We start from the raw sequence: 23,150 nt of genomic DNA, 5'->3' as shown, positions 1-23,150 counted from the left end.
TACCAGCTGTACATATATAATTATATACAGTATATACCCAGGTTATACCAGCTGTACATATATAATTATATACAGTATATACCCAGGTTATACCAGCTGTACATATATAATTATATACAGTATATACCCAGGTTATACCAGCTGTACATATATAATTATATACAGTATATACCCAGGTTATACCGGCTGTACATATATAATTATATACAGAAGATACCCAGGTTATACCAGCTGTACATATATAATTATATACAGTATATACCCAGGTTATACCAGCTGTACATATATAATTATATACAGTATATACCCAGGTTATACCAGCTGTACATATATAATTATATACAGTATATACCCAGGTTATACCAGATGTACATATATAATTATATACAGTATATACCCAGGTTATACCAGCTGTACATATATAATTATATACAGAATATACCCAGGTTATACCAGATGTACATATATAATTATATACAGTATATACCCAGGTTATACCAGCTGTACTTATATAACTATATACAGGAGATACCCAGGTTATACCAGCTGTACATATATAATTATATACAGTATATACCCAGGTTATACCAGATGTACATATATAATTATATACAGGAGATACCCAGGTTATACCAGCTGTACATATATAATTATATACAGTATATACCCAGATTATAATGGCTGTACATATAGAATTACATACAGTATACACCCAGGTTATACCAGCATGTTCCATATCACTATATACATAAGAGGAATTTAAAACAATTATAAAATTGTCAATAAGTCTTTGTTGTTTGTTCACCTGACAGAAGAAACGCTATAACCCAGGTAATCTCCATGACATCTCTCTGCGCCGACTCTACAAAACCTTGAGAACTTTCTCTAGCCGCTCTATAATTATTGAGGTCATGTGACCTTGCCCTTCCGGACAATACAGCAGTATCTGTGACCCAGAAATATCGCCCCCCCCCACCACCACCTCGCCGCCCACATATATAATCACACCTTAATACTGTAATTCTAGGTCAGCTTGTGTTTCTTTAGAAAATGCCTGAGGTTGAGTAAAGCTTATGTTATAGCATATGGCGGCTCGCGGCTCATGTGGCAGTAACAATGGTAAGACTGGTGATGAAGTCGACATGTGCAGTGCAGAATTACTAAACAATCCTCTATATCGGTCTCATAGATCCAGTTTCATCACAACGTCTTGGTGGTATAATCTTGGTTTCATCACCCAACATTCGAGGCAGAGCCTTTGTCTATTTTCTTAGTCTGCCTTTCTGCTCACATTACCCAACACTTTATGTTCATGTCCTCTTAGTCCGCTCGGGATTTCACTTGCCAGCCCAGACCGGCTCTTTCATTCTTAAAGTGGAGGCAAAAATTTACCATCATTGGAATTATGAAGTTGAGTCACCCAGTCACCCACCTGAATAGACCTGAATAGACCCTGCTCGGTACAGCCATCCTATCTTCTACATAATTTCTCACTTGGATCTTCTTCATCTCTACTTGTTATCTACGTCGTGACATCAGATGAATATGATAAGGACATAACAGTTATCTATGGGATAGGTGATATCTTCTAGACCAGTGATGGTCTGATCCATGGGGACAACATTGAATACCTGCAATGTGCATGTGATATTTCTCTATTTAGATACAAGGTTGCTAGATATCTTCTACTTGTTGCCACTGAAAACAGACCACAATTTAGCTGCCCCTGCTGTCAGACACATGGCAGCCCAGCTCTAATTCTGTACCCGCCATTTAACATCCCGCAACGCTCTGTTCTCTAATAGCAGGAAAACTCTGCAGTCTACACTCTCAATATAGCTGTTGTCATGGATGTGGAAGAGAAGATCAAGTACAAGGATTCCACTAGAACTGGGTGGGGAAGATGTTATGTTAATTAAAAATGTTCTATTAACGATGTAGAGTCTGTAACTGATACATAGTGCTGGCAGATATCACCTGCCCTGCCCTACTATAATACTACTCCTATGTACAAGAATATAACTACTATAATACTGCTCCTATGTACAAGAATATAAATACTATAATACTACTCCTATGTACAAGAATATAACTACTATAATACTACTCCTATGTACAAGAATATAACTACTATAATACTGCTCCTATGTACAAGAATATAACTACTATAATACTACTCCTATGTACAAGAATATAACTACTATAATACTGCTCCTATGTACAAGAATATAACTACTATAATACTGCTCCTATGTACAAGAATATAACTACTATAATACTGCTCCTATGTACAAGAATATAACTACTATAATACTGCCTCCTATGTACAAGAATATAACTACTATAATACTGCTCCTATGTACAAGAATATAACTACTATAATACTGCCTCCTATGTACAAGAATATAACTACTATAATACTGCCCCTATGTACAAGAATATAACTACTATAATACTACCTCCTATGTACAAGAATATAACTACTATAACACTGCTCCTATGTACAAGAATATAACTACTATAATACTACTCCTATGTACAAGAATATAACTACTATAATACTACTCCTATGTACAAGAATATAACTACTATAATACTACTCCTATGTACAAGAATATAACTACTATAATACTACTCCTATGTACAAGAATATAACTACTATAATACTACTCCTGCATACAAGAATATAACTACTATAATACTACTCCTATGTACAAGAATATAACTACTATAATACTACCTCCTATGTACAAGAATATAACTACTATAATACTACTCCTATGTACAAGAATATAACTACTATAATACTACTCCTATGTACAAGAATATAACTACTATAATACTGCTCCTATGTACAAGAATATAACTACTATAATACTACTCCTATGTACAAGAATATAACTACTATAATACTACTCCTATGTACAAGAATATAACTACTATAATACTACTCCTGCGTACAAGAATATAACTACTATAATACTACTCCTATGTACAAGAATATAACTACTATAATACTACCTCCTATGTACAAGAATATAACTACTATAATACTACTCCTATGTACAAGAATATAACTACTATAATACTGCTCCTATGTACAAGAATATAACTACTATAATACTACTCCTATGTACAAGAATATAACTACTATAATACTGCTCCTATGTACAAGAATATAACTACTATAATACTACTCCTATGTACAAGAATATAACTACTATAATACTACTCCTATGTACAAGAATATAACTACTATAATACTACTCCTATGTACAAGAATATAACTACTATAATACTACTCCTATGTACAAGAATATAACTACTATAATACTACCTCCTATGTACAAGAATATAACTACTATAATACTGCTCCTATGTACAAGAATATAACTACTATAATACTGCTCTTATGTACAAGAATATACCTACTATAATACTACTCCTATGTACAAGAATATACCTACTATAATACTACTCCTATGTACAAGAATATAACTACTATAATACTGTCCCCTATGTACAAGAATATAACTACTATAATACTACCTCCTATGTACAAGAATATAACTACTATAATACTACCTCCTATGTACAAGAATATAACTACTATAATACTGCTCCTATGTACAAGAATATAACTACTATAATACTGCTCCTATGTACAAGAATATAACTACTATAATACTGTCCCCTATGTACAAGAATATAACTACTATAATACTACCTCCTATGTACAAGAATATAACTACTATACTACTGCTCTTATGTACAAGAATATACCTACTATAATACTACTCCTATGTACAAGAATATACCTACTATAATACTACTCCTATGTACAAGAATATAACTACTATAATACTGCCCCCTATGTACAAGAATATAACTACTATAATACTACTCCTATGTACAAGAATATAACTACTATAATACTACTCCTATGTACAAGAATATAACTACTATAATACTGCTCCTATGTACAAGAATATAACTACTATAATACTGCTCCTATGTACAAGAATATAACTACTATAATACTACTCCTATGTACAAGAATATAACTACTATAATACTGCTCCTATGTACAAGAATATAACTACTATAATACTACTCCTATGTACAAGAATATACCTACTATAATACTACCTCCTATGTACCAGAATATAACTACTATAATACTGCTCCTATGTACAAGAATATAACTACTATAATACTACTCCTATGTACAAGAATATACCTACTATAATACTACCTCCTATGTACAAGAATATAACTACTATACTACTGCTCTTATGTACAAGAATATAACTACTATAATACCATTCCTATGTACAAGAATATACCTACTATAATACTACCTCCTATGTACCAGAATATAACTACTATAATACTGCTCCTATGTACAAGAATATAACTACTATAATACTACTCCTATGTACAAGAATATACCTACTATAATACTACCTCCTATGTACAAGAATATAACTACTATACTACTGCTCTTATGTACAAGAATATAACTACTATAATACTACTCCTATGTACAAGAATATAACTACTATAATACTGCTCCTATGTACAAGAATATAACTACTATAATACTACTCCTATGTACAAGAATATAACTACTATAATACTACTCCTATGTACAAGAATATACCTACTATAATACTACCTCCTATGTACAAGAATATAACTACTATAATACTGCTCTATGTACAAGAATATAACTACTATAATACTACTCCTATGTACAAGAATATACCTACTATAATACTACCTCCTATGTACAAGAATATAACTACTATAATACTGCTCCTATGTACAAGAATATAACTACTATAATACTACTCCTATGTACAAGAATATACCTACTATAATACTACCTCCTATGTACAAGAATATAACTACTATACTACTGCTCTTATGTACAAGAATATAACTACTATAATACCATTCCTATGTACAAGAATATACCTACTATAATACTACCTCCTATGTACAAGAATATAACTACTATAATACTGCTCCTATGTACAAGAATATAACTACTATAATACTACCTCCTATGTATAAGAATATAACTACTATACTACTGCTCTTATGTACAAGAATATAACTACTATAATACTGCTCCTACAACCACTATGTTACTGCCCTCTATTGACAAGTAATAAAACCTTTCTCCCTTTCCCTACCAGTTATTCTCGCTGTGATATCTTTGTACTTGTACCTGTATCTCTCAACAGGCGGTATATTTACACGCTGTCACCAGTATATGACGTTATTTTTGGATCTCTTTTCCTCTCTCTGTTTTGCTCCTGCCCAGTTGAGTGGAAATCACACTTTATCTGCGGCTTTGTCAGGGTCAGTAGAAGATCATCTACATTATAATGTGTCAAATCCACTGTAATCCCTCATATGCTGCAGCCGTCCATCAGATCCTGCCCTTGGGATAATCACCAGACAAACAGCATACTTTAGGATCGATGTCAGGCCGCCAATCCGGGCCCTGTCTACTAAACTGTGCAGAGGTCTGCTGTGTGGACAGTGTACAGGGAGATATAGGGGTATTATAGGACTGGTACAGTTGTACGCTTCTCTGGGTCTAGGACTACAACTAGGGGGGGCCGCATAGCAAACACACCGGGGACCAAGGCAATACAGACCACATAGTGATTGAATAATATCAACAATCATGGCCACCTATTACCTCCATATAATGTCCTAATAATACCACCGTATCATGACTACATATTACCTCCACACAGTGCTTTAATAATACCACCATTCTAATTTTACTCCCATAAAGTGTATTTATAATACTATTGTATCATGACCACATAGTAATATTACCTCGCCATAATGTATTTATAGTACCACTGTATCATGACTACATATTACCTCCACACAGTGCCTCAATATTCCCACCGTATTAATATTAGCCACATATAGTGTATTTATAATATCACTGTATCGTGACCACATATTAATATTACCTCCCCATAGTACCTTAATAATAACACTCTATCATGACCACATATTACTTCCACATAATGTCCTAATAATACCACCATATCATGACTATATAGTACCACCATAGTGTCTTACTAATACCACCATATGATGGCCACATATTACCGTCATGTAATGTCTTAATAATATTACAATAAAATTTCCACATAATGTCCTAATAAACCACCATATCATGACTATATAGTACCACCATATACTGTCTTAATAATACCCCCATATCATGGCCACATAGTACATCCACATCATTTCCTAATAATACCAACATACAGGTATAGTGTCTTAATAATACCACCATATCATAACCACTTATCACCGCCATGTAGTGGCTTAATATTATTATCATATAATTACCACATATTAGCACCATATAGTGTCTTAATAATACCATCATATCATGGCCAGATATTATGTACACATCATTTCCTAATAATACCACCATATCATACCCACATATTAATATTACCTCCAGATAGTGTCCTAATAATACCACCGTATGATGACTACATATTACCACCACAAAGTGTCTTAATAATACCGCCATATGATGATCACATATTACCAACCTATAATGTCCTAATAATACCGCTATACAGTAACCATATACTGGTCATGTACTGCCCCTATAACCTTTTACACCTATGTAACTATGATGTTTGCAGCAGAGGCGGGGCTGTGACTATTAGTTATGGATGCAGGTGTAGAGTCTGACATACAGGGGAGTATCTGCAGGGAGTGCTGAGGCCCCCTCACATATAAGAAGACATTACTGTTCTGAATGGGAAGTTGCAGATCTTGCCCCTGGCACCTCATGTTATATAATCTGAGGATTCTTATAGAGTGCAGCAGCGACATCTTCATCTACCCCAGAAGGTCTGCACCCCCTCCTCCTCCACTGCACCCCCTTCTCTTCTGTTGTGCCCCTCTCTTCTGGCTCTGTGCCCCCTCCTCTGTTGTGCCCCTCTATTCCTTCTCTGCATCTCCTCCTCTGCACCCTCTTTCTCCTCCTCTGCACCCCTTCCTTCTCTGCTGCATCCCCCCTCCTCTGCTGCACCCCCTCCTCCTCCTCTGCACCCCCTCCTCTGCTGCATCCCCCTCCTCCTTCTCTTCGCCTCCCTTCTCCTCTGCTGCACCCCCCTCCTCCTTCTCTTCGCCTCCCTTCTCCTCTGCTGCACCCCCTCCTCCTTCTCTTCGCCCCCTCTTCCTCTGCACCTCTCCTCCTATGCACCCCTTCCTCCTCTGCTGCACCCCCCCTGCACCCCCTCCTCCTCTGCACCCCCTCCTCCTTCTCTTCGCCCCCTCCTCCTTTGCACCCCCTCCTCTGCTGCATCCCCCTCCTCTGCACCCCTTCCTCCTCTGCTGCACCCCCCTCCTCCTCTGCTGCACCCCCCTCCTCCTTCTCTTCTCCCCCTTCTCCTCTGCACCTTTCCTCCTCCTTCTCTTCGCCCCCTCCTCCTCTGCACCTCTCCTCCTCCTCTGCTGCACCCCTCTCCTCCTCTGCACCCCTCCTCCTCCTCTGCACCCTCTTTCTCCTCCTCTGCTCCGCCTCCTCTTCTGCACCCCTCCTCCTCTGCGCCCTCTTTTTCCTCCTCTGCACCCCTCCTCTTCCTCCTCTGCACCCCTTCCTCCTCTGCACCCCTCCTCCTCCTCCTCTGCACCCCTTCCTCCTCTGCAACCCTTCCTCCTCTGCAACCCCTCCTCCTTCTCTTCGTCCCCCTCCTCCTCTGCTGCACCCCCTCCTCCGCTGCACCCCCCTCCTCCTCCTCCGCACCCCGTCCTCCTCCTCTGCACCCCTCCTCTTTGCCTCCCTCTGCACCCCGTCCTCCTCTGCACCCCTCCTCCTCTGCACCCCTCCTCTTCGCCCCCCTCCTCCTTCTCTTCGCCCCCTTCCTCCTCTGCACCCCTCCTCCTCCTCTGCACCCTGTCCTCTGCTGCACCCCCCTCCTCTTCTGCACCCCCTCCTCCTCTGCACCCCCCTCCTCCTTCTCTTCGCCCCCTTCCTCCTCTGCACCCCCCTCCTCCTTCTCTTCGCCCCCTTCCTCCTCTGCACCCCTCCTCCTCCTCTGCACCCCCCTCCTCCTCCTCTGCACCCCCTCCTCTTCTGCACCCCCCTCCTCCTCTTCTGCACCCCCCCTCCTCCTCTGCTGCACCCCTCTCCTCCTCTGCACCCCCCCTCCTCCTCCTCTGCTCCCCCTCGTCTTCTGCACCCCTCCTCCTCCTCTGCACCCTCTTTTTCCTCCTCTGCACCCATCCTCCTATGCTGCACCCCTCCTCCTCCTCTGCACCCTCTTTTTCCTCCTCTGCACCCATCCTCCTATGCTGCACCCCTCCTCCTCCTCTGCACCCCCTCCTTCTCTTCCCCCCCCCTCCTTCTCTTCCCCCCCCTCCTCCTTCTCTTCTCCCCCCTCCTCCTTCTCTTCTCCCCCCTCCTCCTTGCGTCTCCTAACATTACATTACAACACAGCGTCTCGGAGACTAAATGGTGGTGAAATCATGAACTTGATAAAGGGGGAGCAGGTTGGGGGAGGGGGAGGTGGCAATGAGAGCAAAGTTAAATAGGGAGGAAGTGATAAAGCAGGGATGCAAAAATAGCAGCGAGCGTGGGTGAGAGCAGCCGAATAACACGTATTTAGGCATGGGTGCTGTGACGCAGCGGCACCACTGATGGCGATACAGCAATCAGGATTTACATGGGACTGCAGGTGGATCTATGGCCTGTGAGATAACAAGCTCAGCATTGCTACATCTGTGTGTATGTCACTTCTGATATATGGGACATGTACGTATGTGCACACAATGGCACTACTTAGTACACCGCTGAATACCCCAGATGGGGGGCAGTATTGTAGCGGATTCTGGGTCAGTGGAAGGAAATAGAGGAGGGGGGAGAAGACATTTTTGAAGATATGAGGTTTGCGGTTGGTGCAGGTTTGTGAACATCGTAAACAGTCAGAGATATTTTTAGGGTCCTGAGAAGACAGGATGTCAGGAGGCGCAGGTTACATGGGGTGGGGGGCGTCATGAGGGGAGTGCACTGCATTCTGGGTCACTGGAAGGAAATGGGGGGGGTTCGACACAAGAGGTTTGTGGTCAGTTGTTGTATGAGCGATATTTTTAGGGTGTGCAGAGGACAGGATGGTGCAGTTTATACAGGTGCACTGCTGGCGTGCTGCTCCTGCTGCTGTTCACACATGCACCACTAGGTGGCAGCCACTATATACAGACTGCCACGGCAGAGGTCGCCACCAATATAAAAGGGCAGGGGAATGCGGTGCTTGTATGTGGTCATGGTATGGCACTATAAACAATATGGTACCATATAGGGAGTGGAAGGCACCGATTCCTCCTCACGGTATCGGCACCAGGTGAAGGATGCAAAGAGTTGGAGTTGGTGCTGATAGATCCCCTTTAAAGCGGTACTATCATTAGAATCCCTTTTATTAACTAATACCACGTAGGAATAGCCTTAAGAAAGGCGATTCTTCTCCTACCTTTAGAATTCTTCTCCGTGTCGCCGTTCTGTAGTAATCCCGTTTTTTCTCGGTATGCTAATGAGTCTACAGACTGCACAGGGGGCGTCCCCAGTGCTCAAACAGCACAGGGGGCATCACCTGTGCTGTCCGAAAACCCTCCAGCGCCGCCTCCATCTTCTACAGCCATGCCCTCTGCGGTGTCTTCTTATGGCGATCCTGTCTTCAGGATTTAAATCCGGCGCATGCGCAGTCAGCTCTGCCATCGAGCTTCAGGCAGAGCCGATTGTGCATGTCTGTTCGGCCATTTTACTGTGGCCCAGCGTACTGTGCCTGTAAGCGGCCACAGCAAAATGGCCAATCCGGCGCATGCGCATGCGCAGTAGGCTCTGCCTAAAGCCTGATAGCAGAGATGACTGCGCATGCGCCAGATTTACATCCTGAAGACAGGATCGCCGTAAGAAGACAACGCAGAAGACACGGTGAAGAGGCGTGGCTGTAGAAGATGGAGGCAGCGCTGGAGAGTTTTATGCCGAGATAAACCGGGATATCTACGGAAGGGCCGTGCGGAGAAGAATTCTAAAGGTAATGGAAGGATAGCCTCTCTTAAAGCTATTCCTACATGGTATTAATTAAAAAAGGGATTCTAATGATAGAATCCCTTTAATATTGACATATTTTGCTTCATGCCCTATACCCAAAGCCAAGTAGACAAAAATTTGAGATTCAGTTCAAAATTTTATTAGTACAATAAGAATTCAGCTGAATAGAACGAGTGTCCAGGGAAAATATATTAGGTTTCCTCCGCTGGGTTCCATAGTCCATGGTTGTTCTACCGTAAATGGCCAAGCCAGTTCTTTGGTGGTCAAACCCATCGATCCTCCACCACTGACCCCTACATAACACACCAAGATACACACAAAATGGCGTCTGCCACTATGGTCTCTGGGCCAGAGGGGCTGGAGGTGGTGTGTATTGATATGACTCATCAGTCCGTCCACTAAATAGGAGGGATGCCATTATGTTGACTAGAGACTACACCGTTTGGGTGGTGTCACCCATCCAAAATGTCCTGAAGTACTTTAATAGGGGTTTCCCAGCCACAAGTGGAACAACTGATGGGGGTCCCTCAAAAATTACATGCTGATGACTTATCTTGTGGAATGGTTATCAGTATGGAAAATTCATGTGGGACCAGAAAACCCCTTTTACAGAAGATCTATGAGTTGGAGTCTTATTTCCACCACTGCGAATGGTCAACACATCAGTCCTGAAAGGAGGAGGCCATCTGATTCACCAAGTAGGTTCACAAGGTTCATCAAGGTGGTCATTTCCGACCAGTCTTCGATAGTTCTATAGGTCCAGTACTCCATGTTCTTGGCCAAAATTGCCAATACGATTCGTATGAGAAACTTATAGAAAAAACATAAGGGTTGTAAAGACTGGACTCCAACTCCCAAAGTCTCGGATGTTTGACTGTTGGATGAACTTTCAAAGCCAACGTATATTTACAAAATTTTACAAAATTCCTAAAAAAAAAAAAAGTGATTCAAGTCAAAAAAAATTTCATTAGATCATCGAATGTTCATACTTTCGATGGCCATTGTTGGGATGGGAACACCAACCTGCCCCACTATGATACATGGGATTGAGGGTCGTGAAGGGAGAATCTGGTGTCCTCGGAACACTTAACCTGGAGGAACGTGGAGAAGCAAGATCTTCTGATGAACGGGATGTACCTTCGAATAACCAAGGGCACGATTTGGTATGGTAATGTGTTATGGTCGATGAAGAAGCAGAACTTTCATATGGGAACACATCCTGAGGATGTTGGTTTAGGGTCGTCTCAATCTGCAGGCTTTTTAGATGGCGGACTTTGGGGTATTTCCTGTTGCAGTGGTGGATATTACCATAGACTTGGTGTGGCTCACGTACAGCATGGTTCCTCAGAGGTGGGGCACTAAGAGGTGTAGGATCTTCAGGAGCCCAATGATTGTTCATAGTAGGGTTTCTTGCTGGTAGGTCCTCAGAAGGTAGTTGGATGGTTGGAGGTGGATGCTGGAGATGAGACCTAAGTAGATCAGGGTCATGAGGAGGATCATAGGCAAGGTTGATAGAGGGTGACGTTCTTCTGTAGGGCACTTGCGATCTCTGACTTCTGTTCCATTCTGGGCACCGTGCGCTTCTTAAATTGAAGACCCTACTATGGAAATAGTATAGGTTAACCAAAGAATGCGCATTATAACGGGGCAGAGACATTATATAATAGAGGTACACCTAGATAAGGAACTCGCACGTAAAGATCTGTAGTAGGGCTGAGCCGATCTTGAGATTTCAGGATCGTTTTTGAAATCCGATTTGAAATTTGCTCGATCGTGATCGGGATCCGATCTTTCCCGATCCCGATCGCTCAACCCTAGTCTGTAGCCACCAGTAAAGGGAGTTATATTTTATGGATGATGTAGGTCTGGATTTATACAACTAGTCCCGACTTTGGTGGGACAATCCTGCATAATGGGTCACCAATGCGGCAGAATTTACGTAAATTTGCCAAAAGTGGGATGGATGTTCCTGAACATGGAGCTCACGTTTAGTGTCCATAGACCTGAGTGGAGAAGAAGCTACCTATGCAAGGTCACCTCTCCATTAAGTCTACTCTCAGCATTGTAGTTGAGATGACAGCGATGCACACGGTGGTTTCCGTTCATGAGAAGCTTTAGTGTTAAGGCCGACCAGAGCTATAACGGAAAGGTAATATAAACCACATGATAACCAAAGCGGCCCACGTAAAGCAGAGCAAATATTTCAGGGAGTCATTTAGCAGAATTTTATTGTATTTATTTGCTTTACTTGGCCACAATTGAAAGCAAATCTGTCATATCAGGTGGCCTTCTGGTCCTTGTGTGTACAATACTGGCCACTGTATCATGTATATCTTCCATTTTCATCAGTCTTCCCTCTGTATGCTCTGCTATAGTTTGCAGTTTTCCCTGAGCTGGAGGATGGAAGCTAGCTGGCATAATATGCACACAGTAAGTAGAGGAGAATCTGCTCTATAATGCTGCATGTCAGAAATACCCCCAGGACAGTGCAGGACATATTAGGAGACGTAATGGCATGTACTTTTGTTAATAAAGCACTTGAGCTATGATAGAAACTTCCTATCTAGCTGCAGTATGAGCCTCAACCTACCTTGTCTTTCCCTTCTGCTCAATCCTCCTGTATTTGGATTTCTACTGACACATGTGATCTGATACTTGTGACCTAGAGTCCATCTCTAGGGCAGATGTAGCAGAGATTACAGAGTGAATGTCAGTATAAGGGAAGGGAAGCGGAGGATATATGCCGAAGTGGTCTGTGTGTGACCAGTCCAGCAGAGAAGGTGTAACGTCTCTGCCTGTTTGGGTCACTGCGCCACCCTCTGCTCGCATGCGGTGGTGCAGGAGGCGTGTGCAGTTTGATTCCTTGCTTAGGGTTTTTGGTTGCACTCTGTGAACACGGCTCTAGTTTGGTAATTGATTTTCCACCACACCCGTCTGCCTGCACCTTCATCTCCCTCTGCTCCTCTAATAGTTAGTTTAGCCTTGCCCTGTGATTGACAGCCTATCCGCCTATCAACTCCAGGGCGGGTTCTTCCTCCCTATTTATGCTTGGCTCACATTCACACTGGTGCCTGCTATTGCCTCGTGCGTGCTGGCTTTTCTCTTGATGTTGCTAAATCCTGACTTTGTCTTTTCCTATTGACTATTCCTTTGGACTCCGATTTGGCACTGCATTGCTCGACTGTTACCGAACCCGGGCTAGCTGACCTCCCTTTGTTGTTGATTGTCTTGTCTGCGTTTTGTGTGTCACGTATATAGGGAGGGCCCGTCGCCCAGTTGCCGCCTATTGCATAGGATAGGACCAGGCAAGCAGGAAGGGACAGTGGTGGGGCTTCAGCTTAGGGCTCACTGTCTCTTGTGCCCCTTCCCAGGGTTTCCAGCAGCTACTGGGGAATTGCTGTCCTAGCAAATCCCTAACAGAAGGTCAGTATGGGTACAGTGTGTATATGTGTGTAATGAACATGTATTTGTTACTATTTTCTACATATATGTGTCTACAGATATGTATCTATTTGTGCACACAGATGTGTGTATACGGTGGTTTCCCTCCACCAGAGAAAAATAGAATAATCGATTGTCTGTAAAGAAATAGAGGAAATGTAGTATTTTCCTACAAAAAATTTTTAAAAAAATGAAAACAAAAAAACATTAATGTTATATTATAAGGGCACTACTGAAAAACAGACATCAGACAACGTACAATGGTGACTGTTAACCGTGAGTACATGGTCCGGGGGTGATATGTCTTGGGGATCATGTTGGACAATGTAGGATCTTCGTATGCTACAAACTCCAACATTAGAAGAAAACATCACCTTATCTACAAGACAGAATCTTACCGATAACTCTTCCTCATCCAGCAGATATGACATATCAGGATAATGGAGCCGAGAACAAAGAATCCGCCAACCAGTAATATACCAAATACCGCATAAGGGAACTTGTACACACCTGTGGGAAACAATACAATAAGGAACAGTTATGTCCCTGTACATATGGGGTAGTATTATAGTAGTTATATTCTTGTACATAGGAGTATTATTATAGTAGTTATATTCTTGTACATAGGAGCAGTATTATAGTAGTTATATTCTTGTACATAGGAGTAGTATTATAGTAGTTATATTCTTGTACATAGGAGTAGTATTATAGTAGTTATATTCTTGTACATAGAGGTAGTATTATAGTAATTATATTCTTGTACATAGGAGTATTATTATAGTAGTTATATTCTTGTACCTAGGAGCAGTATTATAGTAGTTATATTCTTGTACATAAGAGCAGTATTATAGTAGTTATATTCTTGTACCTAGGAGCAGTATTATAGTAGTTATATTCTTGTACCTAGGAGCAGTATTATAGTAGTTATATTCTTGTACATAGGAGCAGTATTATAGTAGTTATATTCTTGTACATAGGAGGTAGTATTATAGTAGTTATATTCTTGTACATAGGAGCAGTATTATAGTAGTTATATTCTTGTACATAGGAGTAGTATTATAGTAGTTATATTCTTGTACATAGGGGGTAGTATTATAGTAGTTATATTCTTGTACATAGGGGGTAGTATTATAGTAGTTATATTCTTGTACATAAGAGGTAGTATTATAGTAGTTATATTCTTGTACATAGGAGGTAGTATTATAGTAGTTATATTCTTGTACATAGGAGTAGTATTATAGTAGTTATATTCTTGTACATAGGAGCAGTATTATTGTAGCTATATTCTTGTACATAGGAGTAGTATTATAGTAGTTATATTCTTGTACATAGGAGCAGTATTGTAGTAGTTATATTCTTGTATATAGGAGATAGTATTGTATTATAGTAGTTATATTCTTGTATATAGGAGGAGTATTATAGTAGTTATATTCTTGTACATAGGAGCAGTATTATAGTAGTTATATTCTTGTATATAGGAGGAGTATTATAGTAGTTATATTCTTGTACATATGAGCAGTATTATAGTAGTTATATTATTGTACATAGGGGGCAGTATTATAGTAGTTATATTCTTGTACATAGGAGTAGTATTATAGTAGTTACAGTCCTATGAAAAAGTTTGGGCACCCCTATTAATCTTAATCATTTTTAGTTCTAAATATTTTGGTATTTGCAACAGCCATTTCAGTTTGATATATCTAATAACTGATGGACACAGTAATATTTCAGGATTGAAATGAGGTTTATTGTACTAACAGAAAATGTGCAATATGCATTAAATCAAAATTTGACCGGCGCAAAAGTATGGGCACCTCAACAGAAAAGTGACATTAATATTTAGTAGATCCTCCTTTTGCAAAGATAACAGCCTCTAGTCACTTCCTGTAGCTTTTAATCAGTTCCTGGATCCTGGATAAAGGTATTTTGGACAAACAATTCAAGTTCAGTTAAGTTAGATGGTCGCCGAGCATGGACAGCCCGCTTCAAATCATCCCACAGATGTTCAATGATATTCAGGTCTGGGGACTGGGATGGCCATTCCAGAACATTGTAATTGTTCCTCTGCATGAATGCCTGAGGATTTGGAGCGGTGTTTTGGATCATTGTCTTGCTGAAATATCCATCCCCGGCGTAACTTCAACTTCGTCACTGATTCTTGAACATTATTCTCAAGAATCTGCTGATACTGAGTGGAATCCATGTGACCCTCAACTTTAACAAGATTCCCGGTGCCGGCATTGGCCACACAGCCCCAAAGCATGATGGAACCTCCACCAAATTTTACAGTGGGTAGCATGTGTTTTTCTTGGAATGCTGTTTCTTTTTGGACGCCATGCATAACGCCTTTTTTTTATAACCAAACAACTCAATTTTTGTTTCCAAAATGAAGCTGCCTTGTCCAAATGTGCTTTTTCATACCTCAGGCAACTCTATTTGTGGCGTACGTGCAGAAACGGCTTCTTTCTCATCACTCTCCCATACAGCTTCTATTTGTGCAAAGTGCGCTGTATAGTTGACCGATGCACAGTGACACCATCTGCAGCAAGATGATGCTGCAGCTCTTTGGAGGTGGTCTGTGGATTGTCCTTGACTGTTCTCACCATTCTTCTTCTCTGCCTTTCTGATATTTTTCTTGGCCTGCCACTTCTGGGCTTAACAAGAACTGTCCCTGTGGTCTTCCATTTCCTTACTATGTTCCTCACAGTGGAAACTGACAGGTTAAATCTCTGAGACAACGTTTTGTATCCTTCCCCTGAACAACTATGTTGAACAATCTTTGTTTTCAGATCATTTGAGAGCGGGCTGTCCATGTTCGGCGACCATCAAACTTAACTGAACTTGAATTGTTTTGTAGAAAGAAATGGTCCAAAATACCTTCATCCAGGATCCAGGAACTGATTAAAAGCTACAGGAAGCGACTAGAGGCTGTTATCTTTTCAAAAGGAGGATGTACTAAATATTAATGTCACTTTTCTGTTGAGGTGCCCATATTTTTGCACCGGTCAAATTTCGGTTTAATGCATATTGCGCATTTTCTGTTAGTACAATAAACCTCATTTCAAATCAAATCAAATCAAATCAAAAAATGCTTTATTGGCACGTCCGAATAGGTATTTGGCATTGCCAAAGCTAGTAAAGTGTGTGGGGGGGGGGAGTTGGGTTGGGTGGGTGGTGGGTATGGGGGGGGGTTTGGGTTATAACAGTCCATGGAGTCTCATCTTCCTCTTCGTTGGTGACTGCTATATGGGGGGGGGGGGGTTGGAGGTGGGGTGGGGCAGGGCGGTTGGTTTGGGGTATAACAGTCCGTGGAGTCTCGTCTTCCTCTTCGTTGGTGACTGCTATATGGGGAGGTGGGGGCGGGGCGGGTGTTTTGGGATAAATATAACAGTCCATGGAGTCTCATCTTCCTCTGGTTTGGTGACAGCTGGACACGTATTGGGCAGCGATCTCCACAGTGGCTTCTTCTTCTCCCAGTAGGATGTAGAGTTTCCTCTTCTCGTCTGCAGATCTGAAGTCTGGGATGTGGGCAGAGAGTCTTTGGTAGTAGACGGCCCTCACAGCTGAGTATTTGGTGCAGTGTAGCAGGAAGTGGGTCTCGTCTTCTAGGACCCCCTGGTCACAGTGCTGGCACAGTCTCTTCTCCCGTGGCTTGTACGTCTGCCTGTATCGCCCCGTCTCTATCTCTAGGTTGTGGGCGCTCAGTCTGTACCGGCTCAGGGTCTGTCTGTGCTTGGGGTGGCGTATTCTCTCCAGGTAGGTGGCCATGGTGTAGTCCCTTTGTAGGGATTGGTACACGGTGAGTTTCTTGGAGTTATTTATTTCATTTCTCCATTCTTCAATGTACCGCTCTCTGTTTGCCTCTGTGGTCGCCTTTATTTCGGCCTTGGTTATCATCTGTTGGTGTTTTTGGTTTGGTGGTTGGCTGCTGTTTGGTTGGTGAATGTCTGGTTTGCTCAGGTGGCTTAGCCAGGCTTGGTGATGGTAGGAGTCAGGCTTGCTCACCTGGATGTGTGCCTGGAAAGCTAGCGCCCTCTTCTGTATGGTGAGCCATAGGGGGAGTCTGCCTAGCTCTGCCCTGCAGGCTATGTTGGAGGTGTTGCGATGGACATGGAGCAGGTATTTGCAGAACTCCAGGTGGAAGTTCTCTGTTGGGCTGGAATCCCACTTTGACTGGTCTGGGTAGGTGGCTGGGCCCCAAACTTCACTGCCATAGAGAAGGATCGGGGTGATGACTGCGTCAAATATCTTCAGCCAGACCCTCACCGGTGGTTTGAGGTGGTACAGTTGTCTTCTGATGGCGTAGAAGGTTCTGCAGGCTTTTGCTTTCAGGGTTTCTATTGCTGCTTTGAAGCTTCCTGATTGGCTGAGCTCCAGCCCCAGGTAGGTGTAGCTGTTCGTTTTCTCCAGTGTGGAGCCGTTCAGTGTGAATTGTGGGGTGGTGGAGGCTTTATTGTGGCCCTTCTTCTGGAATACCATGATTTTGGTCTTCTTCTGGTTGATGGGTAGGGCCCATGTGGTGCTGAATTTTTCCAGCACTGACAGGCTTTCTTGGAGGTCTTTCTCGGTGGGGGCCAGGAGTAGGAGGTCATCGGCATACAGCAGGAACTTCACCTCCCGGTCGTTCAGGGTGAGGCCTGGGGTTGGTGAGGCCTCCAGGGCTGTAACCAGTTCATTGATATAGATGTTGAAGAGCGTTGGGCTCAGGCTACAGCCTTGTCTGACCCCTCGGGCCTGTTGGAAGTATGCTGTCCTTTTCCCATTCACCTTCACACTGCACTGGTTTCCGGTGTAGGAGCTCTTGATGACGTCGTACGTTCTTCCTCCTATTCCACTCTCGAGGAGTTTTAGGAGTAGGCCTGGGTGCCATACTGAATCAAACGCCTTCTTAAAGTCCACGAAGCAGGCGAATATCTTGCCTCTTCTGGTGTTGTGGACGTGCGTCTTGTTGAGGCTGTGCAGGGTGTAGATATGGTCTGTGGTGCGGTGGTTTGGCATGAACCCTGCTTGGCTCTTGCTGAGGACCCCGTGTTGTGTGAGGAAGGTGAGGATTCTGTTATTGATGATGCTGTTGAACAGTTTCCCCAGCGTGCTGCTGACGCAGATCCCTCTGTAGTTGTTGGGGTCATATTGGTCCCCATTCTTGTAGATGGGGGTTATGAGCCCTTTGTTCCAGTCTTCGGGGAAGTGTCCAGCATTGAGCACGAGGGTGAATAGCTTTGCCAGTGCCGCGTGTATTGCTGGAGGGCTGTATTTGATCATCTCTGGTAGGATGCCGTCAGGGCCACTGGCCTTTTTGCCTTTCAGCAGGACAATTCTTTCCTGTATATCTTTTATGGTGATTGGTGAGTCCAGAGGGTTCTGGAAGTCTTTGATGACTTTCTCCATGTCCCTCAGTTTGGTGATTATCTGTTGCTGTTCTGGAGTTAGTTCTTCTTCTGGGATGTTTTTGTAGAGACCTCTGAAGTAGTTGAGCCAGATATTGCCATTTTGGATGTGGAGAGAGTTTTTCTTGGGCTTTGTGCCCATGTGGTGCCAGGTCTCCCAGAATGAGCTGTCCTGGAGGGAGTCCTCTAGTTGCTCGATTTTGTGGGAGAGGTACCTCTGTTTCTTCTCTCTGAGGGTGCCCTTGTATTGCTTGCATAGATTGTTGTAGGCTTCCCTCACCTCCTTGTTGTTGGGGTCCCTGTGTTTTTGGTTGGAGGCTGTTCTTAGGGTATGGCGTAGTGCTCTGCAGTCGCTGTCGAACCATTTGTGGGACTGTTTGTTGGTTTGTCTTATGGGTTTGGTTCGTTTCAGGCCTGCTAGTTCTGCTGTGGTCTGTAGGATGTACTTGAGATCCTTCACAGCTCTGGTGACTCCCTGTTGGTCTGGCTGATAGGTGTTTGTATGGAAGTTTGTGAGCAGTGTCTTGATTTCGGGTCGGTTGGTTGCGTTGGTATATTCTATGGCCTGGTTTCAATCCTGAAATATTACTGTGTCCATCAGTTATTAGATATATCAAACTGAAATGGCTGTTGCAAATACCAAAATATTTAGAACTAAAAATGATTAAGATTAATAGGGGTGCCCAAACTTTTTCATAGGACTGTATATTCTTGTACATAGGAGCAGTATTATAGTAGTTATATTCTTGTACATAGGAGTAGTATTATAGTAGTTATATTCTTGTACATAGGAGCAGTAGTATAGTAGTTATATTCTTGTACATAGGAGCAGTATTATAGTAGTTATATTCTTGTACATAGGAGTAGTATTATAGTAGGTATATTCTTGTACATAGGAGTAGTATTATAGTAGTTATATTCCTGTACATAGGGGGCAGTATTATAGTAGTTATGTTCATGCACATAAGAATCAGTAGTTGGAAGGATCTGTATAAAGAGTATTTGAGACTTCCATTATAGGTTTACATGCACCATGTTGGATACCTGTAATGGGTGTCACTTACCTCTGACCCTCTGTATAGTATAGCATAGTATAGTCTGTTTTGTTTTTCTATATAACTGAACACATGATATGCTCACATATACCAGTCTGGGTTAGGCCAAAAGACACTTCTTAATGGGCCTAATATATATACCAGAAGCTTTTTGCGGTGTATATATGAACCCCTTAATACCACACAGATTTTGCATGTAATGAACAATCTATTTTTTTAATCTTCTATTATCGTCACATTTCTAGTGTAATACCTTGTTACAGTTTTCCCTCCATGTCGCTGTATAAGGGTTTGTTTCTTGCCGGATATACTGCGTTTTTTTAAATGCACTATTTTTAATACATTTATTAATTAGCTTTCATTAATTATTTTTCATAGAATTGAAAAAAAAAACCTGCAATTTCACAATTTTTAATACTATTATTTTTAACTTTATTCCATTGGAATAAATTTATTTTTTGGAGCAATAACCCAAAAATGACACAATTTTCACCATTTACCATGCAGTAAATATAACATCGCAACGCTATTCCATAGGGCTTTCTGATTGTGACAAAACCTAATATGTGGTTTTATTTATTATAAAGGTTTTTGGATTTTCTCCTTACTTTTTCAATGTATCTCTACTAGTCGGCAGCTCCAGCATGGTCTTATAGACTAATGGTTATGGTAGTCTTTGGGGGCCATCGTAAAGCACTGTCAAACACTTTAGACTGGCCCACCAGGGTACTAGAGGATCCTCTGCTGGACCGGGACTCTAACACCATAATGGTCCAGCAGAGGACACCCAAATTTGAAGCGTACCGTGGTCTACTTACTAGGGGTTGTTGTTGGTCCTCAGAGTCCAACACTGGCCTCATAAGTCACCACCATCACTGGCTTAATATCTAAGGAGTTATGTAGACCAACTTTATTGGTCCCCGATCAGTCCCAATGTTAGAACAACCATATCTTGAGCCTTGTTCTTATTTAGTGCCATAACAAGATGGTGGACAGGAGACGTCCCCTCAATGGCCGTTGTATAAGGAGCTTACGGCGATCAGGGGTTATACACAGTCTCCACACACTATAAGTTGCCCATATGTCTTCAATGGTGGTTGGTCAAATGCTCGTGTTCCCAGGAACATATTCAGTGTAAGATCGGCGACTCATACACTACTACATTATAGACTTTTTTTGACCGTCTTACCGGTGTCTTCCTCGATGCTCAGACACTTCTCGTATATACTGCCGGATGGGAAGGTGACAACTTCACAGCAGACACATATCTCCAGGGCTATTATCTCCATCATGTAGGTCTTGCCTTCCGTTTTATGTAACTTCACCGCCTCCTGATAAGGAAATTTTGTGTAATTCCCCCAGTGTGGGTTTAGCACGGCCATGACACTGTATGTCCCATTGGTGAACTTTTCCTTCCAGTGTACCTGGATCACTCGTTCCTCAGAGATGTGGTGGGTGCAGAAGACCAGGTAGGAATTGGGTGATTTTTCGGTGAGGTTTAGATCAAGAAGAGAAGATGGTTGTTGTTCTGGTCAATAAATAAAGAGGACAATATAATTTTACACGAGTGTATGAACATTGTCTAGTAATACAGGTACGGAGTCTTATTAAGGAGAGTCCTTAAGGAGAGGAGAGTCGTAGAGGCCAAGCATGGTCTATGGGAATTCTCGGAAAGAATCTGCACATGGACATCTTGGTTTATCTCCTCCATTTACACTAAGGGTTCATTATGGCCGACAATGGAGGGACATTGTGGCTAACAATGTGGCATGTACTTGGGGATAAATTTGACATAGAGGCAGTGTCGTACACTGGTGGCTCATACTGGCCAAAATGGTGGAAGGTCAATATATTGTAGCTGGCAGTGGGGACAATGGTGGATACTAGGGGCATCATCCTTACACTATAATATACACCAAAGATATTGCTGTAAATCCAACACAGATGTGGAATGAGCTGGGTCTTATTTGGGAGGGTGGAAATAGGACAAGAACTGGGTCTACTTTGGGAATGTGGTGAAAGGGTAAAAATTGAGTCTTGTTTGGGAGAATAGAGATAGGGCAAGGTCTGGGCCTTGTTTGGGAGTGCAGAGATAGGACAAGAGCTAGGTCGTGTTTGGAACAGTACAGATTAGGGTTGAGCGAGATCGGAAAAGATCGGATCCCGATCGGCGATCGAGCAAATTTCACAATCGGGATCGGCTGGAAAATGATCGGAAATGGGATTTTGAAATCTCAAGATTGGCTCAACCCTAAAAGTGACTTCTCCCATAGAAAAGCATTGACTAGGGTTGAGGGATCAGGAAAGATCGGATCCCGATCGGCGATCGAGCAAATTTCACGATCGGGATCGGCTGCGAATGATCAGAAATCAGATTTTAACATTGATCCTGAAATCTCAAGATCGGCTCAACCCTAGTAGAGATCGAACAAGAGCTAGGCCGTATTTGGGAAAGTAGAGATTGAACAAGAGCTAGGCTGGGTTTGGGAAAGTAGAGATTGAACAAGAGCTAGGCTGGGTTTGGGAAGGTAGAGATAAGAGGCAAGACTGGGCCTTGTGTAGAGATAAGTAAGAAATAGGGAAAGAACTGGGTCTTGTTCAGCAAGGTGAAAATACGGCAAATATTGGGCTTAGATTGAAAGGTTATAAGGACACATTCGATGTCCCAACAAAGCCATTCTAAACTTCAGAGTTGTAGCTTCAAGTTCTTGCATTCCAGTACCCGAAATTGTATTAGATCCCCCCCAAAATCTTCACTACTGCTACCTTCCTATCAGGTTGAGCTGTCCCCATTCATGAGATATGGGCTTAAGTCAAGAACCCCCGCATAGCTCTATGACTGCAAATGTCTCAATGGTTGGACCATCAGTAGAACATTAGACTCAACATATCCCGATATTGGCGAATGGTATTTGATATTCTACAACTCACTGTCCGATGTGTAAGATAATAAAACAAAATAAAACAATTCGACAATTTCTTACCTGAACCCACTCGATCTAGAAAGTAGAGGAGTGCAAGCAGCAGTCTCCTCATCTTCAGACGCAGTAGATAAGACGTACTGAGAAGGGGAAAGGAAGTGCTGACAGACAATACTGTAGAACAGGAAAGAGGGGGAGACAAAACCAGAGCTACCGATAGAAAGTACAAGGTAACACA

General features: G+C 42.2%; 1 protein-coding gene across 2 annotated transcripts; it reads right to left on the bottom strand.

Annotated features, from left to right (window-relative positions):
* Positions 1 to 11,046: 11,046 nt before the first annotated feature.
* On the bottom strand, positions 11,047 to 23,057 carry LOC142204709 (uncharacterized). Of its 2 annotated transcripts, none has more exons than XM_075276021.1 (4): positions 22,976 to 23,057; positions 21,181 to 21,519; positions 13,948 to 14,059; positions 11,047 to 11,709 (listed from the first exon to the last, which is right to left on the bottom strand). In XM_075276021.1, the coding sequence occupies exons 1-4, from the start codon at positions 23,025 to 23,027 to the stop codon at positions 11,076 to 11,078; spliced, it is 1,137 nt and encodes a 378-aa protein (XP_075132122.1). In that variant the 5' UTR covers positions 23,028 to 23,057; the 3' UTR covers positions 11,047 to 11,075. The 2 variants fall into 2 exon arrangements, with proteins under 2 accessions (XP_075132122.1, XP_075132123.1); XM_075276022.1 differs by having other exon boundaries at positions 11,047 to 11,706.
* Positions 23,058 to 23,150: the final 93 nt, after the last annotated feature.

This window comes from Leptodactylus fuscus, chromosome 5 (assembly GCF_031893055.1).
Source record: "Leptodactylus fuscus isolate aLepFus1 chromosome 5, aLepFus1.hap2, whole genome shotgun sequence".
Taxonomy (NCBI): Eukaryota; Metazoa; Chordata; class Amphibia; order Anura; family Leptodactylidae; genus Leptodactylus; species Leptodactylus fuscus.
This window is presented reverse-complemented; position numbering and strand designations above follow the sequence as displayed.